The 18,353-nt window shown below is 45.3% G+C and overlaps 1 protein-coding gene across 1 annotated transcript in view; it reads left to right on the forward strand.

Moving 5' to 3' along the window:
* Positions 1-13,257: 13,257 nt before the first annotated feature.
* Positions 13,258-18,353, forward strand: part of TOMM20 (translocase of outer mitochondrial membrane 20) — a 44,249-nt gene continuing 39,153 nt past the window's right edge. The window contains exon 1 of the mRNA XM_086955397.1: positions 13,258-13,556. Within this exon, the coding sequence (XP_086811523.1) occupies positions 13,430-13,556 (127 nt within the window). The 5' untranslated portion in view covers positions 13,258-13,429. The remainder of the gene's footprint in view (positions 13,557-18,353) is intronic.

Genomic DNA, 18,353 nt, shown 5'->3' on the forward strand with positions numbered 1-18,353 from the left:
TGCTGGACTGACCTGCAGTTGGTTTGCTGCCAAGGAGAGAGGAAGGACTTTGCTTTGTGCTCTGTCCCCTTGATTGAAGGAATCTCCAAGGGCCTAAGAAGAGCTGGCTCCCTGTTTTGAAGTTCCAGGAACAAAAGGACTTCACCCCCAGCTTCCCTGAGCTCTGCTGAGAGAGCTTTGTCCTTCCTAGAGTGCTTGGGCCAGTTTTGGTGCCTCTGGAAGTTGTACCTGTGTTGGGGAGCTGGAAATCATGCTTTTAAAGAAACTTTCTGCAGGTTTTGTTGCAAACCCGGCAGAGCGAGAAAATTCCCGCCGCTACGAAGACCGAGATCGTCGCAGTGCCTGTCGCCGCTGCCTGAAGACGTCGCACCCTTCGTTAGCGGAAAGATTTCTGCCCCTGCGAACATCGTCGCAGAGCCTGTCGCCGCTGGGTGAGATCATTGCATCACGTCGCTGCGAGAATCGTCGCAGAGCCATCGCCTCGAGGAACTGCGAGAGGAAGATCACCGCTGGACCGTGCATAGTCGGCCCGGAGATCGTCGCAGCCCCCGAGAATCATCGCATCGTGCCTTTGCAGGAGAAAACTTCCTACGGAACCTATGCACCGGAATCCATACAAGTCCTCACCTTCCTCCCCATACAGACCGGATTCGTCGCAACACGTCCGCTGCTGCAGCGGGGCTGTCGCCAACGCCGCCCCAGGGTCTCAGGAGCAAAGCATCGCTTGTTTTCCACCGCTACAGCTTCTGTGCTTGGAACTTTTTATCGCTAACAAAGGTACTGTGGCTAAACGTGACGTAACTGTGATCTTTTCACGCAACTGTGGATTATTTTATCGCTAAACCTAAGAACTCTTTTGCAACCATATTCTTGAACTGTGTATGTTGGATTTTTGTCGTTTTGGTCTTGTGTAGTTTAGATTAAATACCTTTAGTTTTCTAAACTGTTGTGGAGTCAGTTTGTAGTGTTTTCACTGTGTAACTGTGAGTGTTGGTAAACATACTTTACACATTGCTTTTGGATAAGCCTGACTGCTCACCTACCAAGGGGGTGAGCAGAGGTTATCTACAGAGTGTTTCCTCCTTACCCTGACTAGAAGCAAGGGTCCCTATTCGGACAGTGGTACCTATCTCTGCCAACTAGAGACCCCCAGTTCTAACAAGGCTGATCTGAGATTCTGTTTGGGTAAGTATCTTGAGATCTTTGTGGCTATAGATTTGGGGTCAGTTTCTTGAAGTGCGTTAAAAACTATGCACCCAGCTTTAAACATGGACCGCTGAGTCACAGGAAGCCAATGTACCTGCTTTATTACTGTGACAATGTCTTGGTTGCTGAAAGACTAGCCTAACCGCTTGATTTTGGATCAGCTGTAACCTATGAGTTTGATTAGCAGGGAGCCCTTAATAGATGGCATTGGCATAGACCAGCCTGGACATTATCAAAGCCAGCCTGATAACTATGCTTGCCTCCCTGGAAAAGAATGTCTTAATTTTCTTAAAGTTCCTCAAGTGATAAACACAAAAGGACATAACCAGGTTGATCTGCTCCTGCATGGATAGATTAGCATTTATATTAATGCCCAGACTGTTGACTAAATTTTTAGGGATAGGTGGAGTACCTAGTGCAGCTGGCCAGTGTGCTAGCGTCCACTTTTCTATTCTGTTGTTGGAGATAATTATCTCTGTTTTATCCGAGTTTAATTTGAGATAATATAATTATGACTCATCCAATCTTTGATGAAAAGCATTGTGTGTTGGAAGGAATCCTTGAATTCCTACGTTTTTCATCAATCGGAAAAATCAACTGAATGTCGTCTGCGTAATTGTATACTTTCACTCCCCTGTTTTGAAAAGCGAGGATCAGAGGACAAATATATATATTGAACAGATGGGGGAAAGGGATGACCCTTGAGGTACCCCACATGTGGAGTTGACCCAGGCTGAGTTGAAAGGTGCCTGCCTCATGGACTGGGTGCGTTCCCCTAAAAATGAGAGCATCCAATCCAGAGCCGTGCCCCTCAGACCTGTCGCTGCCATTCTATCCGCTAAGATGGAGTGATCCACTGTATTGAATGCAGCGGACAGGTTTAATAATACCAAGACCTGTGTACACCCTGTATCTGCACCTTCCTTTAGATCATCCATAACACTCAAGATAACTGATTCAGTAGAGTGCGATGGTCTGAAGCCTGCCTGATGAGAATCCAGAAAATGCGTTTCTTCGATGAAAGCACAAAGAAGTTTTGATAGATGTGCCTCCAGCAATTTTGCCGGGTAAGGGAGGCGAGAGATAGGCCTGTAATTGCTTAGAAGGCTGGGGTCTACTCTAGCTTTCTTTTGCAATGGGACTAACAATGTCTCTTTGAAGGCACGTGGGACTACCCCTAGCTCTAAGGGGGCGTTGAGAAGAGAGAGAAAAGTAGCCGGGAAATGAGAACAAAGTTCTTTTGGTATCCTAGCAGGACAATGGTCATTGGGGGAGCCAGGTTGTATCTTTTTTCTAAGTTCATCAAGCAGATTTAAGGTAATGTTTTGAAAACTGGACATCGTTATGGGATTTACATATTGCTTATGTGATTTCCATTCCTGAGGGCTAGTGGAGATAGAATTCTGGATGGTCTTAATTTTTTCAATAAAGAAAGTATTCAGCATATCACATAAGACCTGGGAGGGGGTAATGGCCATTGTGATGCGGTCAGGACTGGAAAGTTCTCTGACTATTTTAAAAAATATCTTTGGATTTGTTACCCGTGCTAAGTACCCAGGATGAGTAGAAGGCTTTTTTGCCTCCACAATAGCAGCTTTGTAGTCAGTTAGTGATTTTTGATACATTTTCCTTTCTCTAGGGGAGTAACTTCTCTGACATTTCCATTCCACCTGGTGAGTTTTTAGTTTTGCAAGTTTTAACTCCTCTGTAAACCAATCTTAAATAGGTCCTTAGTATATTTTCCAGAGTAGAACTGCACTACTATGATAGTACGTGTTTTTTTGCTCTACTTTTCATTTGCCTCATTTTAATAAAAAAAACAGTCCTCGACATTGAAATCCGTGCGTTTGGCGTCCCCTTGCTACTTACACAAAGGGAATTCTTTAATGAAACGCTGAGTCATAGGTTTCACTCATGACACGTGAAATTATTGAATACTGTGGCATACTTGGGCAATCTTACTTCTAAAGATGTTTTTCAAGCCCCATAGTTACACCAATTTTAGCTCTCACATGGGCAGAGGAGGAGGCACCTACAAAACCTTCTAATGTCTTTATAGAGGGACATACAATTTACTCTTTAATTGCTGTTTCTGTTCGTTATCTAAAAGAGGATGTATCATAGTAATCAACTTTTGCTGCAATTTCTGAATAGCAGGTGAAACGTTTGTTTAGCTGAGATCAGAAGTAAAGAAACCAACTTGGTTGGCAGAATGATTAGCTACTTTGTAAGTAAAGATGTGTTAATGTAGAGTTGTATCCAAACAGCTTTTATATTATTATTATTAGAAATTGGGTTACTGGTTGGCAGAGGTATGTAACCTCTCCACGTAGAAAGCCCAATCCTAGTCAGGGTAAATCAGATACACACCCTAAATTAACCTGGGTTCACCGTCTGATAGCTTGGCACAGAGCAGTCAGGCTTAATTTAAGAGGCAATGTGTAAAGTATTTGTGCAACACTTTAAACAGTAAAACAGTGAACACACCACACAAAAAGGCTTAACACCTGGTTAGAAAAATAGGGCCAGATGTACGACAGTTTTTTGCAGTCGCAAAGGGGTTTTGGGCCCGTTTGCGACCACAAAAACGTGTGGCCAATGTACCAACCATATTTTGCGAGTCACTAATCAATTAGCGACTCACAAAATAGGCTTAGCGACTCGCTATCACGAAGGGGCGTTACAAGGAAATCCCTTCCTATTAGCGACTCCAAAACTTATGTATGAATGTTTTGCAACTGCAATTGGGATTGCAAAACACTTGCAGTTTACCACTCTTCTCAGAAGGGTGGTAAGGCACTCGCAAACGAGAAGGGGTCCCCAGGGGACCAGTTCCCCTTTGGGAATGCATGCGCAAATAGTTTTTAAGGGCAGGCAGTGGACCCATGGACCCCTGTCTGCCCTTAAAAAATGAAACTGAAAAGTTTCCTTTTTATTTTTTAAATGCAGCCCGATTTCCTTAAAGGAAAACAGGCTGCATTTGAAAAAAAACTGCTTTATTGACAAAGCAGTCCCAGACTTGGTGGGCTGCTGACCCCAGCAGGCCACCATCACCTGGGAGTACTAGCCATTCCCAATCGCAAATTGAGAAAGACTCATTAATATTCATGAGTCATGCAAACTGCTACCCCATTGGGAATCACAAACAGTGTCTCAGACTGTTGTACGTAGCATTTTGCGAGTCGCAAATTGCGCTCGCAATCTAAATTTGGCCTCTAGAGCATAATTTGATAAATTAAACAAGAAAACAACACAAATTCAATAAGTAAATCCAGATATGTTTAATTTTAAAGATTTTAGGTGAAAATAGCGCATAAAAGTGCAAAGCACCGACTGTGTTTATCTGGTCATGCCAGACCTGGACAAAGTCACAAGTTCTGGCCGACTGTGAAGGAGCGTGTGCCGGGTATCAGGACCCACCTGTGCGCACTGAACCCAGTACCTTCATTCCTGGTGAGTAATCTGCACTGTGTTGCTTTGCAAAGCTTTGCGTCGTCCCACATCGGTTCTAAGAAGTGGTCTACAAAAGGCAGAACACCTTAGGCCCACTTCTAAGGGACTGGGGTGGAAGATGGTAGAGACCAGGTGCTCTAGCAAGTGAGTTGGAAGTTGTTTGAGCTCATGAGGCTTCAGAAAACAGGAGGAAAGCCAGCAAGTCCTTGGAGTCACTTTGGTTCTGGGTTGGGGAGATGCAGGTCCAGTTCTTCTCACTAACAGGCAAATAGGGTAGCAGGCCAGCAAAGCAGAATAGGAATCCAGCAGTGTGACAGTCCTTTCTGTAGCATTGCAGTCCTTCTTCCTGGCAGATTATCTGCTGGTTCAAAAGAGGTCCAGTATTTATAATGTGGTGCCCTGGTCCTGAAAGGTGTGAGATGCTTCTAGACAGTGGCTTTGAAGTGCAAAGATGCCCTGCCTCCCCTGTCCTGGCTCCAAGCTGGCTGGAGTGACAATGCAAGATTAAGTCATTTTGTGTGTGGACAGGGCACAGCCTATTCAGATGAAAGTGTGGTAGTTAGTGATTAGCTCTGCTCCCCCTGCCTCTCCCCACCCGATCAGGCCAGTAAATGGCTCATTGCGGCCCATTAAGTCACACCTAAGCGCCCCTTGTGTGTGACTGTCTAAAGTGACTGAACAAGGCCCAGTTTGTCACCCACCCCAGATGTGTATTCCTAGGAAGGCTGAAGGCACAAAATGGCTAAAGTAAGAAAATGCCAAAATGGCTAAAGTAAGAAAAGGTCAACTTTCTAAAAGTGTATTTTCAGAATTACAATTTAAAATCTGACTTCCCCATTAATTGTGATTTTAAATTGTGAGACCAGAGACACCAAACTTGAAAAATCCATCTTTTCCCAATTTGGAATTACACGTAAAATGTGTATTAAGGTAATCCCAATGCTATTCTATGGGACAGATATGCCTTGCAGTAGTACAGAATGAATGTCAGTCTTTTTCGAGTCTACTTGACCCACAATTTGAAGGAAAAACCCTAGACTTCATGCATGGACCTGTGAAAGTTGGCAGCTATGAAAACCTATTTGATTTAATTGACTATAATGTTTCTCTATCTTTCTAAGAATCTGGACACATCCAAGGTTCTCATGACAACTGTCTTTCCACTTAGTTCACAAATGGCACTGTTGCCCATGAATTCAGACCACTCGCTTTGTTATAGCAGAAAAGGCCACTTTATCCAGGATATAAATAATCATAAAATTTCCCAACAGATCATCAATCATGTAACTTTGGCATTTGAACGCAAACCATTTATTTATTTATTTATTTATTTATTTATCTCATTTCATTCCAAATTTGGACTTTATACCGAAACCATCAACTAATCATCAATAACTTCCCCAACATTTTCCTTCCATTTTTTCCCCTCCATTGTTGTGTCTAGTTCCCCCTATCTAACTACTAACTAGAGGAGCCCGCTCTAGGCTTCTCTTCCCTGGGGATTTTATGCCGCAGCCATCTGTGTGGGAAACGCATCCTGAAGTGGCAACTAAGATTAGAACTCTTAACTCATGAATGTACCAGCCTTCCAACAAGTACATCATGCGTTTTTTTTTTTTTTTTTAAACGGGTGGGTGGGTGGGATTCTGTTTTTACTGAAAAACTCCCTCTCTATCTACCTACGCCTGCTCTCCTCACTAAAAAACGCCGTCTAATCTGCCCTAACACTCTCCCTGCCTCGCGCTCCTGGACCCTACCATCTGTGCAAAAATCCGCAGGGGGAGACGTCTCGCGCCGCTCGCCCCTGCGGAGCCATTGCCCATGAATTCAGACCACTCGCTTTGTTATAGCAGAAAAGGCCACTTTATTCAGGATATAAATAATCATAAAATTTCCCAACAGATCATCAATCATGTAACTTTGGCATTTGAACGCAAACCATTTATTTATTTATTTATCTCATTTCATTCCAAATTTGGACTTTATACCGAAACCATCAACTAATCATCGATAACTTCCCCAACATTTTCCTTCCATTTTTTCCCCTCCATTGTTGTGTCTAATTCCCCCTATCTAACTACTAACTAGAGGAGCCCGCTCTAGGCTTCTCTTCCCTGGGGATTTTATGCCACCCAGGAAAACCAACGAGTTTTCCTGTCCCCACCTAAAATAGCACAAACATCTTGTTCATAACTTGGAATTGCACCAAACGTTGACCTGTAGTTCTTGTGCAAGCATGTCTCTTATTTCCACTAAATAGTAGGCCATGCCTATCTGGGACAGATGGACCCCGTCATCCCGGAAAAGGTGGCTCTCGCTAGCCGAGATGCTCTCATGTCGCAAAACCCCAATCTTCATAACCTTACAAAAAACTTTCATGGCTTTATTTAGTTTTCTCCTGGCCTTTTCGACTGCTCCATGGGACCTTGCTTGCCGCCACGATTGTCTGTAAACGAACTCAGTCCAAAACACACGAGTGGTCGGCCAATTTATCCTTAAAACTGTCAAGTCAAGTTGCATTTGCTTGATGAGCGTGAGTCCTGACATTTTAACCAAGTCATTCTCACCCAGATGTATTACCAGTTGATCTGGGCATCCTCGTACGTGGAACATTTGCGATAGAGTAGGAAACAAATCAACCCACTTCATTCCTCCTTTACCCTTCCATACTACCTCGTGCGTCGCACTAGGGATACCCAATGACCGTCCATAAATCTGCTTCTCCGCAAACAGGGCTGCCCACTTTATAAACGAATGTCCCACCATCCAGGTCTGTTTCTTAAACTTCGAATTTGCCCCCCGCACTGTACCTGGAATGAAATGAAAATTAGACCCACACAACCTATCAGTTTTTAAAAACAACAGCAAAATCATTTTCTAACATAACGTTTGTAGCTGCTAGCTTTCCATCTGCCTATGCGTTTTAGCACATCCACACCTAAACCCAACCTGCCAGCCTCTGTAGCCTCCCCTATCCGAAAAGAGTGTGTGGCAAAAAACTGCGGGTTTTCCCCCATAAAGGTCAACGCTTTTCTTAACACCACTAAGAATTGAGAACTTGTAATCTTCCTCCCAGATTCATGTATGAAAATCGGTCCCTTCTGAAACTTGTCCCCAGAAGCAAAATGAACCCACTCTTGCACCGGGCAACAATCTGCTACCCCACTCTTGTTCAGAAAGACCCACGTCCCTCGGCCTAGCTGATCTGTTTTCGACCTCCTCACCCAAATTCCCAATCTGTGTTCTCTTACCGAAATCTCAGCACTGGATAAACCTGTGTCCTCTCCCACCCCCAAAACCTCCGACACCCTGAAAGCCCCAAAGAACATCCAAATCATAGCTAACCTAAAACGCCCCACCTCCCAAAGATCATAACAAATTAAACCCAACTGATCTAACAACTTCTGCAATAAGTCAAACGTGATGGGAGCTCGCGGCTGCTGAACAACACTTGACCCCCTCTGTACACCTTTCAACATTCTTCTAACTAATTGATCCTCAACCGGGTCAAAACCCCAGAACAACTGACCGTAAAATGATAAACCTGACAGTTTTCCTGCTATGGTTGTATGTGACAAACCTTTATCTATGAGAGTCAAAACAAAATCACAGATACTACCTTTGACCTTCCCCAATGACTCAGATCTGCCCAAACTCTGTGTGTACTGTACAAACTCTTGCCACGCCTGCACATAGCTTCTTCTAGTCGAAGGGGCAATGGACTGCTCGACTATCTGACGTATCCTCACTCCCCTAGGGCCCATATGTTGTGCGGCACTGTCGTTTTGTGGAAATCTGCCCCTGGCGCCAGCTCGCGGAACGTCTGCCACTGAAATCGGGAAAGAGCATCAGCGATGGAGTTATTAACCCCTGGGACGTGTTTAGCCTTAAACATCATGTTGAAACTCAGACTTAAAAGCATAAACATCCTCAGTAGTTGCAACACTCTAACATCCTTAGCCTTTTGGTTATTTATCAAGTTCACCACTGCCATGTTGTCAACATGAAATAACACTGACCTGTTCTGAAATTCTTTGCCCCACACTAGCAATGCTACAATCAGTGGAAAGAGCTCCAAAAAGGCTATGCTCCTACCTTGACTCTTCCAATGTACTGGCCAACCCTCTGCACACCACCTGCCTTCCCAGAAGATACCAAAACCAATGGATCCCGCTGCATCTGAGTATATTTGAACTTGCCAAATGAAGTTGTCATCCACATACTGTAAAGGTACACCATTAAAATTGTCCAGGAAGCACAGCCACACTAGCAAATCCTCCTTGATGTGTTTCGTCACTCGCACTCTGTGGTGTGGGAGATACGCTCCCGATAAAGCCATGCCTAGACGTCGACAAAACGTCCTCCCTGCCCTCACCACCCGGCAAGCAAAGTTCAGATAACCCAACAAACGCTGCACCTGCCTCACTTCAATCTTATTGGTATCCATAATGGTGAGGAGAAAAGCCTTAATTTCACAAATTTTACTCCGTGGTAGGCGTGCATACATCTGTTTGGTATCCAACTCTATGCCCAAAAAGGTTATGACTGTATCCGGTCCCTCGGTCTTGTCTGGTGCTAACGGGACCCCCAAAACTTCAGCCCATCTCTGAAAATGCATCAATGCCTGTTTACATTGCCCAGTGTTTGCTTTTCCTATGAACAGAAAGTCATCTAAGTAGTGACAACTGACACTTTCAGGACACGTCTGGGAAAAAATCCATTGTATGAATGTGCTGAACATTTCAAAAATCGCACAAGAGGCCGCACAGCCCATTGGCAATACCTTGTCGACAAAATAATGTCCTTCAAAGAACATTCCTAATAGTTCAAAGTCAGTAGGGTGAATTGGCATTAAACGAAAAGCAGATTGAATATCACATTTGGCCATTTCAGCTCCCTTGCCCATTTTCGTCACAAGCTCCATTGCCTCATCTACTGTTGTGTAGGATACTGATGTGTCGACTTCTGATTTAAAATCATTGACAGATCCCCCTTCTGGCCAGGATAAATGCTGTATCATCCTATATTCTCCAGCAGCATTCTTGGGAATAACTCCAAGAGGGGAGACCATCAGATTCGGCAAAGGGCAATGCCGGAAAGGGCCCGCTATTCTACCAACTTCGATTTCAGTTGCAAGCTTCTTACGGACCACCTCCGGCAGTTCCTGCGCCGAACGTAAATTGTCAGCCCACCTCTGGTGCCTGGGTCCCTGGTATCCCAGTTTAAAACCTTCTTGAAACCCCCAGAACAATCGAGCTGCTGAATCAGTATCAGGATATCTATTCAACCAGGGCACTAAGTTGTTCAATTTAATTGGAGTAGGCGCCTTTCAGGAAAGTATGGAAAGGGGCACCTCTGCCTCTTGTTGCCCAGCCCCCTTGCTCTGGGACCCGCTGCTGGTCACCGCCTCTGTACCCACCGAAATTCCCTGCCGGTGCATTACATTGCGTAAGCGGATGCCGTCCCCCACAATGGGAACAGTCGTGTTTGAAACAGCATAATGGCCTGTTGCACATGCCCCTGTTGTAATTCCAGCAGGCTCCTGTACCTGAAGAGAAACCTCTTCCCCCTGTACCCGCTCCAAATTGAGCGGGACGCCATAGAAAGGGCCGGTATGGGACTGGCAAGCCACTCGCTGTATGCGTCGTAGCTGATGGATGAGACGTGGACATCCATTGAAGCCACAACTCTGAATCCACATCACCCCAAGGCTTTTCTACACAGATGCTAATACGAGCTCTAAATTCCTCGTCATAATTCAGCCAAGAGTATCCACCAAAATGTGAATGTGCCTTCCTGACTATGTCCATATATTTGTACAAGGCCACAGATCTTTCAGGATACCTTTCACAGTAGATGCTCGCATAAATCAAGAAAGCTGAGGTCCAGTTCTCAATCGTGCGAGGCACCCTGGGACGTCGCGCCAACTCCCATTCTTCCTCTTTTGACCCCTTTTTGGCCTGTAGATCTCGGTGAAGCAACTTGAATATGTCCACAAACTCGTGATTTCAAATTCGCTGTTTAGTTTTTTCTGATAAGTGGGAACCCAAAGGCATCGCCAGACCCATATAGGGAAGCTTCTGCCTAACATTAACAGTTACTCTTTGATCGGACGCCGCCTCCTTCGTATTCCCTCCCACCACGACCAGTAACTCCTGGGGTAAATCTAGCGTGCCTGTTGCTGAACTGGACGGCAGCTTACCTGGAACTGCCGCGGCACGTGGTACCACAATCTTTCTGCCCTCTCCTCCCCCCACACACTCCACCACAGGTAGTTCCCTGACATTCACTCTGTCGCTCCTTCCCTCATCCCACACTGCCCACCATTGATGCTTACCGCATGGTAGCTGTCCTGCCCGCCGCTGTAATTCAGTCGGAGCCATCCGCTCTTGATAGTCCCGTGGTGTCACATTTTGAACCGAAGAGTCCGCACTTGACCTCTGGAACAACAAAGAAGAATTTGTTGCCCCCCCCCCCCAATCCTGACCTCTTTCCCCACATTGCCCCCAACACTTTGTTTTGAATTTACACTCTTTTTGCTTTTCTTGAAATTCCCAGCCTGACTCCTGGATGCCTGACTAAACTCCCCACTCCCTTGAAAACCAGCACTAGTCCCTGGGCAAGCCCCGTCTCCCACCCCCCCATCAAACTGTGACCAAATCAGACTTGAACTCCGCTCTTGAGGCCTATCTGATCGCACAAAATCCGCTCTGGATTCGCTAGAGTAAACTTGATCAAGCTCCCCAGTATACCTTGACACAATAGGGGCAGCCGCATTAACAAATGGCCCATTCAAAGAATTCACCATTTGCGCTTCAACCATGTCGCGCTGTGCTCTCGAGTTAGCCACCTCTCTGGAAACATGGCGCACATTTTGTTTGTCAGTGAACATTGGGCGCTCCAACCAAAGCAACTGACCGTCTCCGCTCTCGCCCTGCGCGCTCTTCCTGTGTGGAATATCATATGGTGAAGGGCGTGCACATGGAAAAACATATTGAGTGTGCCATTGCCCGGCGTCTTGATCCCTAGACAAAAGTCCATGTCCTTGGTCCTGCTCGCACTCTACTTCTGAGTCAGTCTCTTCATAATATTCTTCCTCTACCTCAGAATCACTCACATCCTGAGTCCCCTGACCTGAGCCATCTCGCTGACCTGTCTGATGCCCCACCGCCGAATCCAATGGGGGCTTCCTCGCTCCAGTCTCCACCACTCTTGTCAGCCTGGCACTATTCTGAGGTATAGGGATAGGAATCAGCTGAATGAGGGGGGCACTGGTGGGTTGCGTGTCATAAACTATTTCTTCTTCGCTGTCGCTTGAATATGCCACTAAAGAACCCGACCCCCCTCTCATGATGAAGTTCTGACTGGCAGAACTCTGCATATAGTCCTTGCCCGTCGCATCCCGCACGGGAAGACAGCTAAAGGGGTGGGAAGGTAATGGCAACCCCTGTTCACCTATTCTGTCTTGCGTAAGGGCCACCTTCTTAATAGCTTTTTCTTTCCCTTTTCTCTTCAGGGCTACCTGTGTACCCTTCTTAGCCGCTCCTGAAGGTACCCCCACCACCTGCACATTTACCTCAGCTCCAAAGTCACTTGCTGCCTTCTGCCGTGTGAGGGAAGACGCTCTTCGCTCCTCTGTACCCCTTTCTATCTCCACAGGTCTTAAGGCTGCTTCCGCACCCGCGCTCAAGGAACGAGCTCTCACCTTCTTCTTCTTGACAGAAGCCGGTTGACAGGCTTCAATGGCAATTTGAACCCCTTTTGCCGCTTGTCTCCGTGGTGGGCGCTTCGGGGGGAGCATTTCCTCCAGTGCTGCTTGTGTCAGCATGTCCTCCCTACCTTCCTGCTGTATTACCCTTAAGGCAGCTATTAAATTTTCACTCATATCCATTTCTCCCCTTCAACTAAACCCTCCCTTTCTCTCACTAAATACACTATTTTCTACAGTAATATCAATATAAACACTATCTACGCTCACTATTCTGTTTTTACTGAAAAACTCCCTCTCTATCTACCTACGCCTGCTCTCCTCACTAAAAAACGCCGTCTAATCTGCCCTAACGCTCTCCCTGCCTCGCGCTCCTGGACCCTACCATCTGTGCAAAAATCCGCAGGGGGAGACGTCTCGCGCCGCTCGCCCCAGCGGAGCCATTGCCACGATGCGGTGGGAAAGGAATGGTTCTAAGTCAATGTTTAAAAACTATCACTTTTATTAAGTATGTTTAAAACTATCACTTTTATTAAGTACGTCTAAGTACAGTGCTACAATGTGATATATTTTTGTCAAGGCTTCCACGTGTTAACGAAATACACTTTTTTAAAAAATTATTTCTATAGAGACTTTATGTTATTGTATATGATGTCTGTTGTATGATTTACATGGGAAACATTTTCGTTTCTCGGTTTGTGCATAGGCACTAATTGATAAACCAGACCCTTGACTTAGCTCTCCTTGTAAATTTACTTGCTCGTCCACCTCTAAACTTTACCCGTAGAACTTTCTTTCTTGCGTCATTCAGAACAACTGTGTTTACACTACCCAACAAAAAAAACATCTTCAATCAAGGTACTAATCACTGACTTTCGTCATAAATGGCTGCAGGCGGGGGAGTAGGGTCTGTACTAGCGCGCATGCGTCGTTGCATACTTCCGTCGCTCCATTCGACGTCCGGATTTAGAGTCGCTCGTTCAATGACGGCGATTGAAGGTGTGCAGGTCAGCGGAGTAGTAGGTCGATCCTTCCGCCTGTGCGCTTTCCTGGGTCGCAGCAATGATGGCGGCCGGTAGGACAAGCGCTATCGCTGCGGGCGTGTGCGGGGCTCTTGTACTCGGTTATTGCATTTATTTTGACAGAAAAAGGCGCAGCGACCCTGGCTTTAAACACCGACTGCGGGAACGTGAGTATTTCTGGTCCTATCTTAGAGGGAGGGCGGGGTCTCTACTACAGTCACCAATTGCTTCCCAACCTCCGAGTGCCGAGCCAGGCTTGTTGAACGTGCTCTATTTTATCTCAACGGCTCTTGGATAAGAGGGCGTTGAGAAAAAGTATCTCTCGCCACCCGAGAGCGGTATTAATGGAGCCACACCACCTTATCGTTCTTGAGACATCTCCTGCGCCCCGCCCCTCCATTAATGGGGTTCTCTTTTTTTCGTAGCTCACTAATACCGTGGCTTTAAGAGAACGGTCAGAGCTGGTGTCCAACTCCACGTGAAGGGGCACAGCTTCCGATCAGGTTATCGATATTTGTAGTGCTTATTTCCTCGTTAGCACTGGCTAGCTACCACTCTCGTATGTTATTCGTGATATTCAATAGAATAATTTCCATCAGTTTACATGTAAGAGATTAGCAGTAACCAATAGTGTGCTGAATTAGAGAGATCGTATGCGGCATAATATTTCACTGACAGCCAAGTGAATACAGTTGAGCCCTGAAGAAGTGTAATGGGCGAACCAAGTTAGACAAATTAGAGACAAGTCAATACAGTGCATTCTTAAGGTGTTGCTAGTTTAAGAAGCCGTGAGATCTGTGAGTGTATAGACTCTTATGCGCGCAGCCCAAAGTAAGTCTAGCTGCAATGTAGTACCAAATAACTATCAATATGAGTAGGGCAAACCTATGCGATATACAATTATAGACGTTTTTTGTATATCAGAAGTCTTATGTACATTTAAACGCTGGGACGTTTGGCCAGTATTATGTAAAGATGCTCACCCTTATTAGATACGTGTAAAATAATGTTCATAGAGAGAAAGTTGACATGGCCCTGGGGATGAGGTAGTGCTGTGGAAAGTTCATTTTCGAACTGATTGACTTGTTTCGTTAGTTGAATAGTTGTAGAACATGTGTGGTCCAATGTGTAAAATGTATTTCTTTCAAAATTCCACTGGCCACCTTAAGCCCACCCCTTTAGGCATCCAAACTTTATTGTCAAATGAGACATCAATATCTACGTGTAACCTATTGAGGTGCTTAGTGAGACCACAGAGCATGTGTCCATATGTAGAATATTATTATTGAGCATGTTATGAGCATGAGCTATCTGTAAAAAAATAAATACTTTACACTAATATTTAGGGATTACACTTCATTTATAGTGAGTATTAATTCATCCTGATTCTTGTGCTAATGAGGTTCTGGTGCTAGTAGCTCAATCTCTTTGTAGATGTTAGGCAGTATTGATTTGTAAAGTCTCCTCATATTCAGGAAAGCTAACCAGTGCAGCATCCAGCATGTGTGCCTCCGTTAAGAGTGGCTAATAATGGGAGACGACTGACATTCCAGCCTCTCCACCTGACAGCAGTTGTCTTCACTTTATTTAGATGTTCCCATGGAGGGATTCCAACCGGAAAGATGTGGTGGAGAAATATCAAACTTAATGTGGGTTCTGACTAGGCTGCCATACTACTAACTCCTAAGGAAGGGTATGTGTGACCTACTTTTAGTAGCCTGGCCCAAGTACCAAGGCAAAATACTTGAGACACTTGTCTTGAGTTTTTATCTATCTATATCTACTATTATAAAGGAAGAACTTTGAACCTTTGAGGCGGGTAAACTCGGGAACCACAGCGCCAATCCACACACGCGATACACCGTTGTAATCGTCAGGGTGTGCAGATGGACATAGGCTATATAAACGTAATAAATATACGTTATTTAAAAAATTTACCGAAAAAAAGTAGTCCCTTGGAAGAAGCGCCGGCCGCGACGTGCGTGCTGACGTTAGGAGCGGCGTCCAGGAGCGCGAGGAGGACCGGCGGACATGGCGCTGGGAGGACCGGCGAACATGGCGCCGGGAGGACCGGCGAACAGGCGGGGGAGGAGTGGTGAGCGGCTGATGAGGTAGGTTATTTATTTAGTTAGGAGCGGTGAGCGGCGGAAAAATGATGCAAAAATTACAATTGTGAGCAAGAGGAAGCAAACGGAGCATTACGAAAGTGAGCCAAACAGTGCATTACAGGAGGAAAAAGTTACTTGTGCAGGTTACAAAAGCATACATCGTGAGCAAGAGGAAGCAAACGGAGCATTACAAAAGTGAGCCAAACGGTGCATTCCAGGAGGAAAAATGTACGTGTGCAGGTTACAAAAGCATAGAAAGTAAACATAGAGGTATAGGAGGAAAAAGTGACGTGTACAGGTAGCAAGAGGAAGCAAACTGAGCATTACAAAAGTGAGCCAAACGGTGCATTACAGGAGGAAAAAGTGACGTGTGCAGGTTACAAAAGCGTACAAAGTAAACATAGAGGTAAAATACTGCAATATATGGAGGAAGGCTCCGGGGGACCCACGGACAACGTCGGGGCGGGTGGGGGCCCTGAAGCCTAATTGCTCCCGGACAACGTCGGGATGGGCTGCTAGTGTGTAATAAACCACCCAAACAATAATGCAGTTTAAGAAGTTAAAGATCCTTACAATGTTGTATTAAAAAACTTTAAAAATTGGTTAATGGGGTTGAGGGGATTAAAGATAAAAAAAATCCTATAAGGAATACTGGTGCTTCTGTACTTCAAAAATAACCTTTCGATTTACAATGATCTTGAGTCCATTTAGCCTGATACATGCTGTTGGTTCAGCTTTTCATGGATTTGATTTTTAACTTTTAACACAGTTTTAAAGTAAAGACGGCCTGCGAGTACATGAGGAGAGTATTCTTTAAGTGGTCATTGTAACTCAGCCTTAATCATTAAGCTTTAGTGGAATGGAAAAACACTCCGCTTAATACAGACTTTTGCCTATCCAAGAAGATTGTCTTTATTGGATAAGTGTTGCATTGTCCACTGGTTTACAGAATTGCTTAATACACACTTATGCCTATCCAAGAAGATTTTTGTTGGATAAGTGCTGCATTGTCCACTGGTTTACGGAATGCCCAAGGAGCTTCCCCCCCCCCCCCTCGCACTTACCCCCTTCCCCTGCAGGTGTCCAGTGGGTGGATCCCTGCTTGGGGATCACCCCCTGAGGTGATCCCCCGCCCCCCCCCCCCCCCTCAAACAGAAATCCACTAGGGAGGGGACGCATTGAAAAAGAGATTCTCCCCTTTCCAATGATACCTATCCTGTCTTTCTATGTTGTTTGGGGGTGGGGGGTGGAGATAAAAAGTGGCACTGAAATGAGCTTATCAGCTCATTGCAGTTTCGGTTCACTGAAATGACACCAGTACGAAGTGTGCGCTGATTGCCATTTCAGTGAAACAAACTAAACAGCCTCTGTAGCTAGGCAAGCTCTTCTCCAGCTCCCTAGGTTGAATAAGGGGAAGGAAATCCCTTTTCCTGTGCCATGTCGTCTGATGTGTGGGAGTCCTCCGCACATGAACACTATTGCGTCTGACTACTCCAGTGCGTCCGCACGCAAAGCGTTATGGCACTCCCACTGTTTTGTGCGTCTTTGTGGGAGCTATTCACCTTGTGCAGCTTGTTGCTCGAGCCAGTGTGTCCATTGTAGATTTGAGGTAAATGGCTCACACATGCGTTACTTTTGTCTATTTTTTTTTTCTCTTAAACAAGGAAATGGTAATCACTCCCCTGTCGTACGGCTTACTGACTGTAGACTCTTGAGGATCAGTGGTTCATAAAAAAAAAAAAAGCCAAGGATGATACTTAAGTATCCGCCATGGCCTAGCGATAACATAGTCAATCGTTATAAATTCATGTAGGATGGTTGCCGCTGTTTGTCCCCAAATTGTTGTGAAGTAATCACTCCCATCCGTATTATTTAAAAGGCATTTATTTCGATTAAGCAGAAGCATAACGGAAGGCATGGTCCTACACCTCTACAGCCTGAGGTTAACATTCCACACCTCAGTACATGCCCAAAACAGAAGACAAATGCATGCCCTGGGTGCTGCCTCTGTGACATATAAAGGCCACTTGGGAAATTCCTGTCTACGGTGGAGATAGTCATTCTCCATAGCAACATATTCTGGTGCATTTCTAGCCAGACAAAAGTGGCCCTGTGCATTATCGCCGGCTTACAGAATAGTAATCATAAATATTTGACACAAATGAGTGCCTAGTGGCTTTTCACATTTTCAGGCCAGTGTCATGTTAAGTGACTGCTTTGGGAATGAGGGACTCCAATTTCAAACATGTGACCACAGAAGGGATTAAATAAAAATAAAAAAGGTACATCTTGGAATTTCCTTCAAATTAATTGAGTTGCATGTTTAAGAGAACCTGATGGTAATGCTACAGGTTGATGTGAATCTTGATTTCATTACTGATTTACTTTATCTCCTAGAGAATTGGTCTATGAAGTACGGCGTAGGCCACAGAAGGCTTGGCTAGGGCATCCATACTGAGTGTCTCTGAATTCCAGTGGTGTTTGCCAATTTAGAATGAAGACTGGCTTAAAACTCCGGCCCTTGGCAGCCATCTGATCCTCCAAACCTTTATGCGAGCCTCATTCAGTACAGAGTCAATGAATATCTGTGAGAAATTGGGGGCTCATTTTGCGTTTTGCCACTGAATGAAGGAGGACTAGGAATTTCTTTGTTGGGAGATTTTCTAGCTGTCCTGTTAGTGAATCGAGGTGGTTTATTCTTTTATTGTGAACTAGCAGCCCGCCCCAGCGTTGCCTGGGGCAGAAACTCTTGTGACAGAGGCTGGTTATTGGGGCGTTGTGTGTGTGGGGGACACGCATCAGAGGTGTGTTCATGCTTACAGATGTGTATAGGTTTGTAAAGCCCTTGTGACAATG

This window comes from Lissotriton vulgaris, chromosome 2_1, assembly GCF_964263255.1.
Source record: "Lissotriton vulgaris chromosome 2_1, aLisVul1.2, whole genome shotgun sequence".
Taxonomy (NCBI): domain Eukaryota; kingdom Metazoa; phylum Chordata; class Amphibia; order Caudata; family Salamandridae; genus Lissotriton; species Lissotriton vulgaris.